General features: G+C 37.2%; 2 protein-coding genes across 3 annotated transcripts; one reads left to right on the top strand and one right to left on the bottom strand.

Moving 5' to 3' along the window:
• Positions 1–901: 901 nt before the first annotated feature.
• rpa2 (replication protein A2) lies at positions 902–7,791 on the top strand. Its single transcript, XM_032558638.1, has 9 exons — positions 902–1,060; positions 1,256–1,350; positions 1,595–1,696; positions 2,573–2,686; positions 4,398–4,472; positions 4,680–4,796; positions 6,367–6,504; positions 6,645–6,739; positions 7,316–7,791. The coding sequence occupies exons 1-9, from the start codon at positions 1,048–1,050 to the stop codon at positions 7,401–7,403; spliced, it is 837 nt and encodes a 278-aa protein (XP_032414529.1). The 5' UTR covers positions 902–1,047; the 3' UTR covers positions 7,404–7,791.
• A 70-nt stretch (positions 7,792–7,861) lies between these two features.
• themis2 (thymocyte selection associated family member 2) lies at positions 7,862–17,542 on the bottom strand. 2 transcript variants are annotated; one of them, XM_032558631.1, is made up of 6 exons: positions 17,364–17,542; positions 16,872–17,012; positions 16,361–16,786; positions 13,091–14,304; positions 12,825–12,939; positions 7,862–11,630 (listed from the first exon to the last, which is right to left on the bottom strand). In XM_032558631.1, exons 1-6 carry the CDS (start codon positions 17,464–17,466, stop codon positions 11,518–11,520), a joined length of 2,112 nt encoding a protein of 703 aa, XP_032414522.1. In that variant the 5' UTR covers positions 17,467–17,542; the 3' UTR covers positions 7,862–11,517. The 2 variants fall into 2 exon arrangements, with proteins under 2 accessions (XP_032414522.1, XP_032414523.1); XM_032558632.1 differs by having other exon boundaries at positions 7,862–11,627.
• Between the last annotated feature and the right edge of the window lie 916 nt (positions 17,543–18,458).

The following is an 18,458-nucleotide window of genomic DNA, read 5'->3' as shown; positions in this document are numbered from 1 at the left end:
TTTAAACTATTTAAACTCACACATATGCTTATTACACAAAAAGAGATATGGTCAATTGTTTGTTGATAATGTATCTGTTTAAGTCAATGAAAAAATTCTCAGTAATTTGGGATTTTCATTGTCAGCAAGCTATCATCAAAATAAACAGAAACACGTGACAAATGTCCCTCTGTGTGTGTGAATCTAGAATACATATTTTATGACTTCAACTACCAAAATAAGTTACATTTTTCAATGACATTCTAATTACTGAGAAGCACATAAACAGATGGCATAAACGGGATTATTCCAAATAGTGGCTCCTGTGTTGCGTTCATGGTACAGTCCTTTTTAATATCACTTATTTCAGAGCAAAACTATGGACAGTGAGATGATTAGAACTGAAGTGGGATCAAGTACAAAGATCATTATTGTAACAATGTCAGCGGAAAAGTTTTTTTCTTTTTTTTTGTTGATAATCCATTCCGCATTTAGTAGGATGAGAATTTGCTAAAACTTATTTTTAAATTCTAGGATTCAGAATTTTGTAACACTATTTTATTTTTTCTTGTATGTAATATTAACTATTTTAGTTGGGAATTTAAATATTTCCAACTAAATATTTATATGCGGAAATCTTAACCTACAAGTGTGCAGAGCATACTCAATGTTTACAGCAGTGAACGCTGTCTTGTGCTATAATTTGCCCTGATGTTTGTCTGCGAGGTTTCCAATACCATATCATAAGTCTTACTTCCTACAGAACCACTAAGTACAGATACCCAACAATTCTTATATATATAATAACATCAGTGGTTACCTTCTTAACGAGACAATATTAAAATATATGAGCTAAAGTTCACCTAGCAAGCAAATATCGGGGCTAAAATATACCCACATTCACTCCAGTTTCGCGGGATTTTAGGCTGTGCGCATGCGTCTTGCATAAAGTTTAGCGCGGGTACACACAAGAAGGGTAACAGCTGCTAATCCCCACTGACTACCTTGTTTAGCAACGTATTAATCCATTCACATTAGTTTTTAATACTTTATATCCGTAGTGCCAGTATGTGGAATCAGGGTGAGTTCACTTTCCACGCTATTCTGTGTGTTTATAAAGCGGACCTTATTTTGTTGGTGCTTTCTCCCTAGGCTAACGTTAGCTCAACAACCGTGTTGTTTTGTTGTTAATGAAGTGATTGTTGGTTAGAGTTGAATCCGGTTTTCTTGGAATTAAGGTGGATATGAAATAAGCGCCTACTTTTTGTACTCCCAGGAGGATACAGCGAGTCTGGGATGGTGGGGGGCTACACTCAGTCCCCTGGAGGATTTGCATCCCCTTCCCTGTCCCAGGGAGGAGAGAAGAAAGGGGTGAGTGATTATGTGACGATAATGTCAGAGAGTAAAATATAGTGGTTATGAAATCTAAAACTATAAAAAAAATTGAGTTAGTATTTTGTAATTTGTTACTGCCACCTAACCTAACATGCTCCTGTTCTTTTTTGAACATGTCTTTTCAGCACGTTATGTTGAAGAATATAGATGTTAATAGACTGAAAACTGAATTACAGGACCTTAAATATAGTTCTATTTTTTTAATTTGTCATCAAATTAGAGGACCCGGGCCACACAAATAATCCCCTGCACAGTGTCCCAGCTGATGTCCGCCTCGCAGGTCGATGAGGTCTTCAGAGTGGGAGATGTGGAAGTGACACAGGTACGCTGAAGAAAAACTGGGTGTGAATCTACATGTCGCTGACTAATGTTCCAGACAAAAGAGGCTGCTCTTGTTTGAATGACCAAGTTCCCCTTGAAAAATCTAGATTTTAGTATGTAATTTGTACTGCAACATAAAATCCGTCCACATTTTCTATTGCACCAATCAATCAACCAGTTTATTCCAAGCTATTTATTTTCTTTGTTGGCACTGATTGGAGATTATTTTTACTTTTTTTTTTTTATTAATCTTTAATCTTATTAAATGCATCAAAACCAATACATTGTTTTGAATTTATTAAAAATCAGATCAACATTATGTGGATAAATTTTGATCCTTATATGTGTAATTCCTTTATCTAATTGATTGAAAACTAATACCACTGTTAGCAGTTGTTTATTAGATTGTTTGTCTTTTGTATGGTTTGGTCCTTGCCATTCAAGGTTGGAATTAGCAGGTCAGACCTAAAATACAAACAAACAAAAAAGGATATCATAATTGTCCATTAAAAATTTGATCAGTTAATTTTTATTGATGATATAAAGAATCTGAAAACTCTAGAAAATGTTAGCTTCTTTAGCAACCAAAATCACCTGTTTTGTTTGCCAAAGAAGCAACCAAAATAGCTATTAGGCAGCACAGGTGATGGCTGCCTAATAGCATAAACTCCTGTATTATCGATCAGTGTAAATAAACTATGATCTCAGACATCCACTTGGTCTTACGAAGAACAAGAAATTCTAATACTTTTGAAACAAATATTTTTATTTCTGTGCTTTAGTCAACAGTACATAACACACAGACACATAAATATGAGTCTTTATGTTTACTTTATTTTTGAGTTTTAAAGATTTTTTTTTGGTATGTTTGTTCTAGGTCACCATTGTGGGCATCATTAGAAGTACAGACAAATCTATGACCAATATCCAGTACAAGGTGGACGACATGACTGGCGCTCCTATGGATGTGAAGCAGTGGGTAGACACAGAGGTACCCACTATCTGTCTATTGTGTATTCATCTGCCACAATAGACAGAAGTTTATTTAAATATAGAAGAAGTCTTTGTCATGTCAATTTTATAAGAGGAAGCTGCTGCTGCTGCTGCTGCTGCTGTTCTATGACATTTGTTGAGAAGTGTATATTTGCTGATCATCAGCATGACCGTTCATTGTTGGTGAAAATAATAGACAATGTACCCCCTGGAGCAGATTTTTATTTATTTATTTATTCACATTTGCATATTTTGTATTGTCTTTTGATTGTTGTAGATCTTTTTTAAAGAAACACTTGTGTCCTCATATGACTTTTATGATCAATATTTTGCATTATAGTACAGTTGAAAATGTTAAAGTTATAAAGCTTTACTCAGAAGAGATGCTGAAGTCAGAAGCAGCCCTTTAACTTCTTTCTGTTGGACTCAAAGTCTTGTTCATCCAATCTTTCATAGCCTCATCACCACCAAACAAAATGTGAGATTTGGGCTAATTTGCGAGCTTATTATCAGCTGCTTTTCCTATTGTAAAGCTAATGGGTTCATGTACATTTAGGCAACAAAAACACTATGTAGAAAGATAAATAGCACTGGCACAAAAGCAATGCATCGGGCTACAATGTCAACCATTGGTGCAATGAGTGCTCTATTTTGTCCATTAGGTAATGATTGCTTGGAAGAGTTCATACACTTGGTTGCTAGTTGTGTTGTTTGATTTTTGTTTCATATTTTAAGTATTGGGTACAGTTTCTTCCTTTTTCAAACAAAATGTGTCACTTTGGCCACAAGTGCCGCTGTTTTTGTTTGTGTTAACTTTTGAAAATGTGGAGCGTGAGTTTGCAGCTATATAGAAACAAGAAAGAAAAACTGTCAGTGGTTTCACATTTAGCACTATGTACACACAGTTGTAAGTTGTGACAAGAAACTTGGCTAACAACATCAAATTGTCTGGGCAGACATGAACTGACCAATTAAAAAACATTTTGAAAAAATGTAGTCATAACGACAACAAAGAATTAAGCAACCAAACAAACTAACCACTGTGTAAACCTTTAATATTAGGAAATAATAATTCTACCCATATGTTGTTGGTTTTTTTACCCCTCCAGGGGGCCTTTTGTGGGCTGTAGTGTCCCTTATATGAAAGTAGACTGACGGGACAGTAGGCTCTGGCTTCACCATAACCACACACCATTGAATCTCTATCTTTGAGTTTTCTGTGTCAGTAAAGCTAATATTTAACCAAATAGCATTAACTTGTCATCAAGGAGGTTTGTGCATCACTGTTGCAGATAGGGGAGCTTTACTGAACTTTATAAATTGCTCTCAAACATCAGAGTCTAGCTTTAGCACAGCTAGCATCTGTCTGTCTTCCTGCCTCATAGGGAAGATGCTCACAAACGACTCTTTTGTTAGTCTTGTCCACTAAGAAGGTTGCATATGTATTGTTTGTTTTTCCGAAGTTAAGACGTCCAGCAGCAACTCATTGCTTTGATCAGATGGGTAGCTACAGGGAGGGGAGGGCCTGAGTGTCTCTGTTATTGATCTTCTGCAGTAGAAAGAAGTGCAGCAATTTGGTCAAATGAGTATCTTTGAATATCTATATTGTTTTGCATTGAATATATTTAAATAGATTAGTTTTTACATTCCTACAGGAAACCTTGGGTTCCTCAGTTCTATTCATCCTTTTTTTATATCTATTTATCTAGGACCCGAGTGTGGACAGCACAGTGTTGCCCCCAGGAACCTATGTGAAAGTGTCAGGGAATCTGCGCTCCTTTCAGGTAAACAAGTTTGACCTTAAAAATGTAACCTTGTATGGTCAGATAAGAGGTTTCATCTGCCACAATAGACAGAAGTTTATTTAAATATAGAAGAAGTCTTTGTCATGTCAATTTCATATGAGGAAGCTGCTGTTGCTCTTTCATAACAATGTGAATTCATACAAACTAAAGGTTGTTTTTGTTTTTATTTTTTAATTCTTCCTCAAGAACCACAGATCTGTTGTGGCATTCAGCGTCAGGACCCTGGAGGACATGAATGAAATTACATCGCACATTCTGGAGGTTGTCCATGCGCACATGGCGCTTGGCAAACCTCAAACCATGGTGAGAAACTGCCTGCTTATCCTGACTGAGTCACTTATCTGTTACTAAAACGTGAGAATAAGGAAGTACGGTTCAGTTTATGTGTGTCGCAGCTTTGTTTAATTTCCTCATTTTAATAAATTCTCAGAAACCCAGTAGAGTGTTTTATGAAGTGCACTCAAGCAGAATCTCCACTTTTAGAAACTAAAGATGATCTTTAAAAGCCGAGTGACTGTGGTTTAGCTTCTGCCTTGGTCACAATTCAGAGAACAGCAACCTGAATTTTAACACAGGAACTAAGATGTGTTGTGTTTGAGTTTCTAAGTACATATGACTGTCAAATTCAACATGGATATAGCAGTGACTTGCAAAGGTTTTCAGATCTCTCAAACGTCATGGGTTGTGATGTTTTAAGTACTGTGCAAACATTTCATTAGAACTAAAACCAAATAAAAGTAGCAAATAATTGTGGAGTGGAAAAAAAAGATGCACTCTTCACATTTTTTTTCTTATGGTATAGCATGCATTATTATTCAGTCCTATTTACTCTGATACCCCTAAATCAAATTAAGTGCAACCATTTTAATCTCTGTGTAAATACAGATATTCTTTGAAGGCCACTGATGTTCTTTAGCCATTTTTACACCAGAACTGAATGGTTAAGAGAGCATGACTCAGAGAAACATTCAATATAGCGAAAACCAGAAGCAAGGATTTCAGTTGCCCACAAATTGCATAGGGAAATATGGTGCTGTGGTTAGGTGAAGCAGAATGTCACTCTAAACACACCAACCTTACAGTCCAGTGTGGTGGTAACATAATTTTGCAGTGGGTATTTTTTTCAGCGAGTACAGAAAGGCAAATTTAGATGCGGAGAAGACGGATGGAAATTAATGAACCCTGACCCTGCAGGAATACCAGTCTAAAAACTTTGGTTTTGCGACGTTCATCTTCCTGCAGAAAAACACCCCTAAGTAGACAGAGATAAAATGGAACAGATAAGATCAAACTGTATTCATACAGCATGTTGGAATGTCCCAGTCAAAGTCCAGAGCTAAAATCTTTGAGAATCTTGACAAGACACATAGATGCTCTCTAGCTGTGTGTTGTGATTTTATACACACAACCTACTGTATATGGACTTATTTATTAATAAGGTGACATCTGATCATAATCAGTTGCAAAAGGTTCATACAACCTTAAAAACCTTTTATCTTTTTCCTTTTTCTTCACAAATATGCACTAGTTCATGTTTGTTGGTTTATTACAAAAAGAGAAATAACTGAGTTGTAGTTTTACAAAATATGCAAACGTTTTTATTAACTTCAAGACATGAACAGATTTGGTTGGTCACTTCCATGGTTATTTTTGCAAATTTTGCCTTGTTCTAAATTCAAAACATGGAAGTTATTTTTCATACATAGTAGAACACTTTGTAGAATTTCTTCCACAGGTTTTTAGTAATAAATACATCATTAAGGAATTCAATTGCCCTCAACTCTCTCATATAAATTGACAATTGCATTTTAGGACTTGCTGCAGATTAAGGGAAAAAACCCATCAGTACCTCTTCTGTTTTTTTCTCTAACAGCCAGCTATTGGTGGAGGAATGGCTGTAAACAGCATGCCAATGCTCCAACAAGGCCCAGGGATGACTGCAGGGAGCTATGCAGGCACCAATGAGAACCCACTAATGGTCATTAATGGGTTAAGTGGGAATCAGAACCAGGTTGGTCTAAATAAGGAACAAAGTGTTTCCAATCATTTCAACCTAATAAGCTTCCATATTCTTCTTATCTTTTATTTCAGCAAAGTTTTTTTTAAGCTTGGTTAATACATAAATGTTCTTTTTTTTCCCCCTCTCACAAGGTGCTGAGTTTGATAAAAGGCTGTCCGGACCCTCAGGGTATTAGCATTCAGGATCTGAAGCAAAGGCTCAGCGGCATCAGTCTTGCAGTGATCAAGTAAGATACATTTTGCTTACAGTTTCTGTAAAAAAGTAATTGAACATAAATGTAGCAATGTGATTTTCTGTTGAGAATAACCAAGCTAGATAACTTAAATATTTCATTTTAGTCATCATTGGACAGACTTGTCTTCTTTTCTTTTTTTCAATATCACAAAACTGAGATAGTAGGAAAAACACCTCTTGAGGAAATGTCTAGCTTTCTTGGTACTTCCTAGCAAAGTAAACCAACTTCTATGTTGCTTTTTTTCAAAATGTAATGTTAAATAAATGAGTTGAGGATCTTAATTTGACCTTTGGTTTATTTGAAAGAAGCATTTAAAGTGGCTTTATGAAAGGTTACAGTTTCATAAATATTTAGGTTCAAAATCTGAAAGCTTTTTTTTTTTTTTTACTAAATAAGCTTCTTATATGTTCAGTTAAAACTTCAGCGATTTGATTTCAGTGATATTCTTGTACTTTAAACAGTTAGCTTTTATCATCCTTCTTCCTTCTGAATTAGATTAAAAGTTACTATCCAAAAATGTTTTTTTTTTCATTGGTGGTGAGTTCAAATGTCTCTTTGATCTAATAGACAAGCAGTGGAATTCCTGAGCAATGAAGGCCACATCTTTTCAACTATAGACGAGGATCACTACAAATCAACAGACAACGACGACTAACCCACTTCAGCAGCACTTGAGTTAAATGTTTGAATTTAAGCTGTTAGCTTGATCAGTAAAGAGTTAAAAACTGCAAGTGCCTGACGCCTTTACCAGTGAATGAGTAAGTGAAACTTTGTCGTCATTTACTTTGAGGTACTCTGGCCAATGTTTGAAGAAAATGGGGTTTGAGGAAACTTTTGGTTTCACATCCTGTTTTCCCCGGGGCTCACTTCTGCCTCCGAAGTGTGCAAGTCAGAAAAAGAATCCGTATATGTTTCTTTTTTTATATGTTCTGAAGTACTGCCCCCTCTCCTTCTGTAAAACAATTATTACTTTTAATAATTTGCAACGTATGTACTTCAACATCTAAAATTCACGTTTGATAAAATTAAAGATTCTACCAAAAGACTTTGCTTTCTTGATTGTTTTTATTACTTTTTCTTGACATTTTAAAAATGAAAGAGAAGACACAAATACACTTTTCACCATTTTATTGCATTGATTGTTCTACTTGATGCGTTTCATGACAGTTTTTGTTTTGTGCAAATGTATTACATTTTAAATGATAGCTTTAAAGTAGAATCTCTACTTCAGCCTGAACCACAGCATAAATTTGTATCTCAGGATCACACAAAAGTTGTCGTAAAACACATTTTAACAGTTTCCAAAAGCCATATGGACCCCAGTGCACTCACTGACATTTTTCTTTGCAGCTTAAAATATTTACGGTAATCAAAACCAAATGCAGAGTTTTAACATGTTGTCTTTATAGATGCTTGTGGTTGGGGGAAGAGTTGGAACTTTCTGAAGTGGTTTAGTTTGGCTCCCATCGACTACTTTCTGTTTAGTTTGCATAGCCACAGTAGCACAATGACATACACAAAAAAACGCCTTTTCAGGCAAATACAACCCCTCCCTACTTCAATGAGTCATAGCAGTTTGCAATTTAAGCTATTACCTTCATTATATAATTGCTTTTTACATTTTGAAGGTGCTATGCAAAAAACGCCTTGTATACAATAGATAATTGCTTAGTATTGCACTATAAATACAGGATCTGTACACGTAAATACAAAAGTCATCCTGACATATACACCACACTTCACTATATACATTAAAAATCCTCTAAAAGTTTTTTTTGAAGCACATGGATAGTATTAGTTTGTGAGTTCCAGTGTAGTAATCATGACTACTACTATTACATATTTCACAGGAGACTCTTGGACTAGTAGAAAAAGGAAAGCTACAAGTTTTTTGTTTCTTGTAAATAGGCACCATACCCAAATAGAGGAAGTTCTGCTCTTTTTATTTTTTTCTTTTGGGAAAAACTAAGAAAAACTGAGTATTCCAAGTACCACTAACCTATGAGACATTTTAAAACTATTATAGAAAAGCAATTATAATTTTAGAATGAATTCTATGAAAATGCCTATGCCTGTTCAGCGCAGAAAGTCATGTTGAAATATGCTTCATATCCAAATACAGTCAAAACAGACATTGAAGCTCGGTCTTGGTCAGCTTCTTATTGACGTTTTGACATCAATAACGTCTGAAGCAACTTTTCAAACCCAATGTCACTTTGCTTAGACATCGTCTGTTCCATGAAACATTACTCGGGGGGCTGCATGGTTGCAGGATGTGGTTTAACTGTGAATTTTCTATATACTGAAACGCCAGTATTTCCAAGATCCAGGTTGTAAAAGTAAATTGTCTTCTGAAGTCTGAATCACGGTTTGTACAGTTGGTGATTTCACAACAACCTAGACTTCAAAGTCCAATATGGCTGCTATGTGCTTAGAACATACATAATATCTGCACTTCTGGTTGTCTTCTTCTCAACAATTTACTCTCTTCTAACACTGTTCAACTTTTATTAGAGAATATCCTGCTACAATTTAATTCAAGACATTAAAAGAACAATTTTTATTGCCTTGTATTTTTCATAGCAGTTGGCCTGGTCACTGAACACAGCACAACGCAGCCACCAGAACTTACTGCTTCATTCACCTCTGCTTCTTATGGTGTTTCTTAAAATGTCTTGCACAATAACTGCTTTTTAAGTAGTTTTGACTGAAGCAAAGAATGACGTGCTTAAGTGGTTCACTTTTTTGCTGCTTGTGTCTATTATATTTTCACCACAGTTCAGCTCACAGTGGCTAATTCTGTTCATATTTATTTCCAGGCCTTGCAGAAGTGTAAAATCTGTCCTGCATTTTGCACCCTTTACAATGACAGACCCAAACTAAATCCTGATCGAGACCTACAGTAGATCCAATTGAGGATCTGTTGCAAAACTCAAAAACAGTCCCATCCAATCTGACTGAGAGGAATAGGCATAAATGTCACTCTCTAGATATGCCAAGCAGGTAGAGAATACTGCAAAAGATTTGCAGGTGTAAATGTAGGGGAACGTGAATCTTTAAAATATTAATTCTGTGACTAAATACAAATGCATGCTACACTTTTCAGATTATTATTTGCAAAAGAAACCAACTGTTTCCTTTTTCTCGAACTCTACCGTTAGTTACTCTTTTTATTGGGAAGTTGCATATTTTGGGGTTGCAATATGATAAAACGATGAGATACCATTAGTTTTTCAAAATAATAAATATTCAATACCTATATGTATTAAGTAGCACTGAAATGTCTGCAAGTAAAACCACTGGTATCACTGGTATCTGTACATCAGTTTGAGAATTGTAGATAACCACTATACACAGCTGTAGGTTTTTGCAGCTGCAGACCTTAGTAGCACAGAGTACTTTTTGTTGCGTCAAGACATTGAGCTTCTCCGTCAGTACGCTCTGAATAATGTTAACTAATAACTGCTGTAACGCAAATATACACAAGATCACCAAGAACTATTTAGGATGTAAGTGAAGTGACTGGCAACTGATAAGAGAATACAGAAGTGTTTTGAAGCAACAACCTCGTTCCCTTTAACAATGATGAAGCTAATAATTTTTGACAACACCACACTTTAGCCATCAGAGTGGCAAAGCAGAAATGGCCAATAATTTCAAAGAACAACCGCATAAATTTGGCACGACACCTCAAAACCCTACAAGATTTTGCAGAAATTAAGAACCCAGAGAAAATTGCCCATGCATCACTATTGCCCCATCAAAAACAGTGAGTGAAATTTGCTTTGCTTTGACACTTTCCTAATATACCAGATACCCCTGGACTTCTGAAGGTATCCATTAACTGCACTTGATTTCCTCGCAAATCCCACATTTTCTAAAACTTGCTGTGCTCCCCACATGGTTTGAAGAGCATTCCTCACTATATGGCTGGGTGTGCTATCCGCTTAAAGACACCAAAGCAATCAGGAGAGTATTATTTGTGACAATGCTTAGGTAAATGTTACTGTTGGTCTCATAATAGCTTGCTTGTTGGTGGCATGTATGCTGTCAGAACCAGCAGTGACGTCTACAGCAGTTTAAATTATAGTAGCTTGTCTGTTGACTCAAACCACTGGTCTGTGCCTTATCTCCCCCATGAAGCAATGAAACGTGGTGTCTGTTCCTCACTGACCCACTTTTGATAAATAATTACCAAAGACTGGGGATAACCAATAAAAGCTGCATTTTTGGAGTTACTCAGACGCACCAAAAATGTAGCACTCTTAAACTTTCTTGGAGTCTTACACTCACCACTGCTGATAGCACATCGCTGTGACATTCAAAATTTACCTGGCTGCCTAATATACATCACCCTGTAACAAGTGCAAATGATGAAGAGATAAGCAGAGTAACTCTTTTCAACCATCGGTGGTTAGAGGAAAAGCTCGAGCCTCACTCCAAACGAGTCTGCTGTGAAATACTGTAGGATCGTACTGGTATAAAGTTTTTCATTGGTGTAATAAAGAGGTAATTCAGGGAGGATTCTTGCTGACCATATGAGAAAAGCATTTATAACACAAGTACTTTCTCAACAGTGGTCATCATTGTAATAATAAATTTTTACTATGTACTAGTAATAAAAGACTGAAGGATGTGATCGCATCGTTTGAAAGGTCATGAACAATGCAGAGGCCGCTACTCTTCTAATTTAATCACTTTTAAACTCGACACTCCCTGGTTACCTCAGATCCAGCTCAGAGTAATGTTTGCAAGATAGGACTTTCTTTTTAATAGAACATCACGTTTTCTTGAGCTGTCTTAACCACAGCCACCAAAGTTTCATCCACAGTTTCATAGTCATGGTCACTTTCCACGTCTGCAGCCACATCACACACATGGTCTGGGAAAGAAAAAAATAAAATATTTTAATCAAAGAGAATAATTCACTATATCCCTTTTCATCTCCAACCATCTTATTGTAAAATGTTATTGCTTTTTCTACAACGTGTGCTCAAAGAAAACTAAATGCATTCTATTTATCTGAAGAGCTTTGATTAATCAAGCCAAATGTTTTTCTGAACTTCTGACAAGATGGTAGAGGCTGTCCATGACCCTGTTCAAATGTTCCATTTTTTGTGAAATTAAGACATTAGATATTGATTATTCATTACAAAATTATTCCCATCTTTAATGGGAAGTATAAAAAGTATATTAAAGTATAAAAAATAAGACGCTACTGTAACCCATTTGCACAGTTTATATACTTTTAGCATTCAGTCTTCTTGAGTTTACATCTGCTAACATTTAAAGTTTATTTCCTGTCGGGGTTTTTTGTAAATGTGTATTCCGTAAAATACTTTTTAATTTATCTGCAAACTATCTTATTGAACAAAGTTAGGAGAAGGTTAGTTTAATATCCACTACATTATATATTCAAAGAGAATGCAGTCACCATTACAAAAACTGTACATCTATCCAAAACTGAGGAAAAGAAGAGACTAAACTGGTCAAGTAAATGAGAGCAACACAGAATAAGCTGCAGCATCTTCTGGCAGGTACTGGTTGATAAAGGATTATGGTTGAAAGAACAGTTAAAATGTCCCATAGCCTTCTTAGAGTGTGTGTGATTTGGTGTGAAGAGTCCAAACTGGACTGAAATAAGCAAACAGAAAAAACCCCCAGAACAAAACAACATTTTGTATTTTATGGTTTTTATGTGGAAAAGATGCTGTGAAATCATCAAAGGTTACTTTTTCAGATGGAACTGATAGTTTTGACATGATCATTTAAAATTCAGATTTGATTCAAAACATTCAAGTATACAACTTTGACCAGATAACTGCATGAGAAAAAGAAATGTTTGCAGATGGCCAAGATTTGTCAAAAAATTTCCACAGGTCTCCTGAAGAGAGCTTCAGACAACAATTTTTCTCACAGTCTGAGAAATATGGAGATATGTGGTTTGCACTCTTTTGTTACCATGATTTGTTATAAAACCAAAAATGTTAAATTCTCTATGACTTCACAGTTAAATTTAGAGAAAATATGTTTAAATTTTAACTTAATATCTCAAATATAAGAAGAAAATTCTTACCCCTTTTTATTGATTGGTTTATCTTAACGTAAGTGTTTGGCGTGGCCTTGCTTGTGATATCTGCAGCTGAGTACTTTCGCGGTACCAGTGGAGGAGGTTCATCATTTACGCCATCCTGCATTAGAAGAGGAAGTCAGAAATCTTTTGGTTATTACAAAAAAATGACTGTGACCGCAACAAAAAAGAAGAAAAAAAAAGTGGAAGCTTCTAAAGACAAACGTTCCACTGAGCTTTAAAGAGAAATATGAAAAATGGGGTGTACTCACTGGAGGCAGTGGAGCCGGGGGCCGTTTTTTGTGATTCAACGTCAAGTCATTGAGCTTCTCCGTCAGTACGCTTTTGTCTTTGTTTTTCTTTGCCTTGGAGGATTTCTTTGTGGATTTAGATTTTTTTTTGACTAAGTTTGATGATGACATATCTCGTTTTGGTGGTCGAGGTGGAGGAGCCTCATCTGAGTTACCCTTTTTGCGAAATTCATAAAAGAACGTGTCTGTCATCTCACTAACCTTTTCTGTGAAACACTTGGGGAATTGGTCCCGAGGCCAAGGAAGAGCATCCTTGGTGAAAGAGACGGACAAAGAGAGCCACTGGGGGAGGAGATGGAAACAATGGTCAGGTCTGTCTGGAAAGCTTGCCTGAATGCTTGGCTCCAGCATTGCTCCCTCTATCCTCAGACAAGAAAACCCAACTAATGGATCAGTCTCTAGTTCAGTATCTCGACTCACCACTTTGACATCCAGTGGCAAACTAAACTCCTTACCCAAATCACAGAGTTTATACTTTTTGTTTTCACCAAGAACCTCTACAAAGTGACCCTGCATGTAGAGAGGCAGTAAGACCTCCTCTTTTGCCTCTTCCTGTTTATCCTTCTCTTCTTTCTCGTCATCTTCATCTTCCTCCTCATCGTCTGGCTCTTGGAGACGATAACACAAAAGAGCCTCAACAGACTGCTTCTCCCCTTTATTGTTTTCACAAGGCAACTCCATTCTAGTACAGTCCACAATCTGTAGCCTCTCCCCAATGCTGAGGCCTGGCAGTCCCTCCTCCTCGACTTCCTCACAGTTCCTTGTCACGCTCACTGTGAGGTTGTGTGTCTGCGTTGAAGCAACATACACCTCGTACACTGAGTTGAACTCTCTTGGCCTCCTCCGAAACCGTCCACCATACTGCAAGGATACGAGGAAGTACTGCTGAGTCTTCCGGCCCTTCAAGCTGGACATCAGGACCATGGGCGTAGTTCCTTTCTTGTGCAAAATCAGGTTGGTGCTCTTGACCAGCCCTGGCAGCCATGCGCACTTGAAAAAAGAGCGGCTCTCCGGTTCCTCTAATATCTCTGCCACCACAGGAAATGATTCGTCTGGCTGAGACAGGACCTCTGTCAGGTTTAGAGGTGTCACAAAATTTGCATCTTTACACACATCAGTGACATCGACCACATCCACCTCCAGGCTGGACGGAAATCTTAGTACATTCTTCCTCACTGTGCAAATGAGAGAAAATACAAAGAAGAGGCAGACAATTCATAAAGTGAATCAGAAAACACCTCTTCTTTTTCAGTATTTGAACTGAACATTTTTGTGCTGCAAAAATAGCAGCACTGTTGAATAAATATTTCCATTTACTGCCCTTAATGTCTTAAGGAATGAAATATTATAATCAAAATAAACAGTTGCAACTAAATGTATATAAAATACATAAGTATATTATTTTTTCCTCATTATTTTTCATTAAATCAGACTAAACCTTTCATGTTTTTAGTCAATTAGGATGACCAGAATTATTTTTATTTGCTGAATGTCAGAATAATGTTAGAAATAATTATTTTTGAACATTTGTATTACTGTTTCCAGACTGTTTTACATACACTGACATTAATGTGCCAGTGTTAATGTCAGTGTATGTAAAACAGCACAATGGTTTTGAAAGGCTCTCATTCAGAACTTCTGAGTTAAATGGAGGACAGATAACTTCCTTGAATGATATTATGGGAAAATAAAAACAAATCAATATATCAAGAGAATTCAGATGCCTGGTTCATAAATCGGTACAATAGACAGGGTGCCTAAACATACAATGTAAATATCTGGTTTCAGCTGTACCTAGGAGGGTAGAAAATTGTAGAATGATTGCAATCTGACAGTGAGAACATTTTCAACTCTGTCACCTCCAGCTCAGCGTACTGAAATTTTTTTTTTGCGGCGCTAGTGGCTTGTATTTTTTGTACAGTAGGCAGACAGGAAGGAGGATGAGAAGAGGGGGGAAGACATGCGATAAAGGTCGTCGGGACCGGGACTTCAACCTGCGACGTCCGCGTCGAGGACTAAGGCCTCCAAGCGTGGGGCGTGCTAACCCCCTGCGCCACCACAGCATGCCCCAGCGTCCTGAAATTTGAACAGTGCTTCTGTCTACAAACCACATATTACAGCAGGCTACTCTCCTATGTTGTAGTATTTCCTTTTCCAACTTGAGGCTATCCCATTGTCCTGTACGTTACTCCTGTCTTGACACTCGCCTCCACCCAATCCACCCTGTCTGCAATCTCTTCTTCACCACTGTTTTGCACGGTCAGCTGTTTTCGATGATTGACCCCAGCTATGGGAACTCATCCACTTTCACTACTTCTGTTCCTTCCAGCTTCACCTTCCAAGCCCTTATTCAGACACAGATATTCTTCTGCCTTGATCTTATTGACTTTTCTTCCTCTTTTCTTTTAGCAAACCTGCATTTCTCTTGTTCTTCGTTTGCTCTCTACTTTTACCGGAATCGTAATACCACCTGCAACCATCTTGGTCCACAGAGCTTCCTGTCTGACCTCATCTATCAACTTATTCATCACCTTCACACAAGAGGAGAGCTGATCCTTGATACAACCCCACACCTACCTTGAACCCATCAGTGACTCCAACGTACGCCTCACCACTGTCTCACTCTCTTCACATGTCCTGTATTATCCTACACATTTTTATGCCACCCTGACGTCCTCATACCATATCACAGTTCCGCTCTGGGTACCACATTATGCTTTCTCTATAGGTTCACAAAGACATAGAGCAAAAACTGTACCTGTGGGGTATTTTCTGTGCAAACCATCCCCCTTTTTCTATCATCTAGCATCTTCTCACGCTTCAGGATTCTGATAAACAAGCTGGTCAAAAACTCCCCTGCACTCTTTTCTGGACATATCTATACATTTTTATGTACGTATGTAATGCAGACAAGCGCCTTTCCACACTTGATTGCATTCAAAGCTCTGCAGTGCTGCAGTTATTTTTCTCTTCCCTTTTCTCTCCAGACAAATCTCACCACAAATATGTAAAAAGTAAATCCATTCAAATCAAACTTTTGTTTCTACTCTCCAGAACAAAAATATACAATTTTATAATAGAGCAAGTTGTGTTGATTTTGAAACAACCTTTTTTCTTTGTGTTTAACTACATAAAACAACACTGAAAATAACAACATATTAATTATTGTCAAAACACTGAAATGTATATCATTTTTAAGCAAATATTCAGTACAGAGAAGGTTATACTTACAGTTCATGATGGCCTGGACCTGATAAACTGGACTCAGGATAAGGATCCGCTCACACTTGGTGGTCTTAACGAAGCGAAATCTTCGACTGCGCAGGCAAGGCGAAGCCATGATCTCCTTCAGGGTGTAGCATTCCTCACTCTCGCATTCAGAAAATTCGCCTCGAGAAGACAGAGGAATGCACACCTCGGCTGAGGCCTCCGTTTGGCCTTTTACATGGCAACGCACCAGATCCTCTTCACCGTCATGCTTCTCGATAGAGAGCACGGTCAGGGCTTTGCCGGCCCCCAGCTTCAGACTGCCGAAGGTCATCTTGGAGTGGCTAGTGAAGGTAAAAGGAAGGGAATCATCCAGGCCCACAGGCCTCAGACTCAACATCTCCTCGACTGATGTGTACGGCATCTGCTCAGGGACCACTTTGAACAATCCTAGAAAGAACTAAAGTATGTTAGTGAACAGCAAATAGATTTAAAAAAGTATAGATTTTATTCAAATTATGTATTTCCAGCCAACCTGTGTGAGTGATTGGCAACTCAAATTTCTCATTGTTAGTGACATCTTCACAGGAAACAGATTGCAGTTCAATACCAATGACCTTTATGAGATCCCCAGTAGAAAAGCACACTTCACTTCCAGAAATTTCATATATTGAACCTGATGACAAAAAATAAGCCAAGAAAAGGACAAAAGATACTTTTAGTCAGGAAAGATTCTGTATTTTATAATTGTTTTTGACTAATTTTTTCCCCCTTGAAACTCGTGGACATGAATTTAAAACCGCAACAAATTCTTGACTCTCGTATTTGGCAACAGTAACCAATGATCTAGAAGTAACTGAGGAAAACATACTCACATAAAGGTTTGCAAAAGATTTACACTTATTTAGACAACCAGACACAATTGAATCCAATCTAATCTCATGTGATAATTCCTGATTGTTTAAACTTTGTACTCAGACAATGTCAGTTGAATTTCCCACCAATAAAAAAAAAAGGAATTGCTTACCTTGGAAATACACTCCAGAACAAACTTGCAAAATTTTTGGCAAACTGGTGCTTTCCAATGAGGCGATGAATTCTTGAAGCGGCAAAGCAATGTTGCCTGCCATTGCTGCTCACTGAGCTGCAAATAAGAAACGAAGGCAGGCGGCAAATGACAAGTGCAGCAAAAAGAGGAGTTGCACTCACAGCTCAAAACCACAGAAGTGAATGAGGAAGTTACAGGAGCTAAGCTTTTGCACAAGGTTTTTTTTTTTTTTTTTCATTTACTGAAGGAGCCTACGTGTTATTACTTGGACACTGTTTTATTGTAAAGATGTGGAAAAACTGGCTTTTAACATTTCGCTTTTAATTCATAATTCACTCCTTCATTCATTTCACTTGTCGGGCTCCATTATTTTGAGTACTAACATACTGAAACCAAAAAAAGAGGGACATTTTTAAAGGAAATATGCTTAAATTGAAAGAATAAAATATATTTCTGTGTCTGACAAAATATACAGTAGCTGAATTTGTTATTTTGTCAAAACACAAGGCTTTTACATTATATTATGTCTGCTTGAATAACTACCCATAAGCCACAACATTAAATCTTGCTCAGTCTGATGGAAAGTACTGAAAAGAAAATCTTAAAAACAGAAGTTGTAACTTAAAACATGAGCCAGAGAAAAATTAATCATCAATTTAAATCAATCAAGCATCAGCATTTTCCAAAAATAATAAGGCCATATGACACATCCTTATGCTGGCAAATTAAGGCAGACTGACAAATGCAAGGAAAAGTAAGCAGCCTCACTTCCCTATGCTGCAAAGAGACACTACAACACAGAAAGCATTCTCCTGTTTCTCTGAAAGGCCTAGAACGTAAACCCACAGTTTTGAAATGAGGCAGAAAAAACCTCAAACAACAGCCTGATCTGTTGGTTTGATCCCCCTCCCCCTACACCATCAAACAAAAGGTGCTACGTCCTTGCAGCAAATATAATACTCTGAGAAACATGTGGTGCTCAGGCTTTCAAACCAATGTCACAATATCTTTTTTTACAGTGCCACTTTCATGCTGAGACGTTTGGAATGAGGAGTTGGAGACCTCTAGTGCTTC

This window comes from Xiphophorus hellerii, chromosome 3, assembly GCF_003331165.1.
Source record: "Xiphophorus hellerii strain 12219 chromosome 3, Xiphophorus_hellerii-4.1, whole genome shotgun sequence".
NCBI classification, from domain to species: Eukaryota; Metazoa; Chordata; class Actinopteri; order Cyprinodontiformes; family Poeciliidae; genus Xiphophorus; species Xiphophorus hellerii.
This window is presented reverse-complemented; position numbering and strand designations above follow the sequence as displayed.

Bases quoted from the DNA above. Each gene is read 5' to 3' on its own strand.
- themis2 (XM_032558631.1), bottom strand. From the start codon at position 17,466: ATGGCAGGCAACATTGCTTTGCCGCTTCAAGAATTCATCGCCTCATTG. The intron at 16,787-16,871 runs GTTGGCTGGAAA...AGTTCTTTCTAG, and splicing joins GTTGCCAATCACTCACACAG to GATTGTTCAAAGTGGTCCCT. The intron at 14,305-16,360 runs GTAAGTATAACC...TCATTTGCACAG, and splicing joins GGTCCAGGCCATCATGAACT to TGAGGAAGAATGTACTAAGA.
- rpa2 (XM_032558638.1), top strand. The intron at 1,351-1,594 runs GTGAGTGATTAT...TCATCAAATTAG, and splicing joins AGGGAGGAGAGAAGAAAGGG to AGGACCCGGGCCACACAAAT. The intron at 6,505-6,644 runs GTTGGTCTAAAT...CCCTCTCACAAG, and splicing joins TAAGTGGGAATCAGAACCAG to GTGCTGAGTTTGATAAAAGG.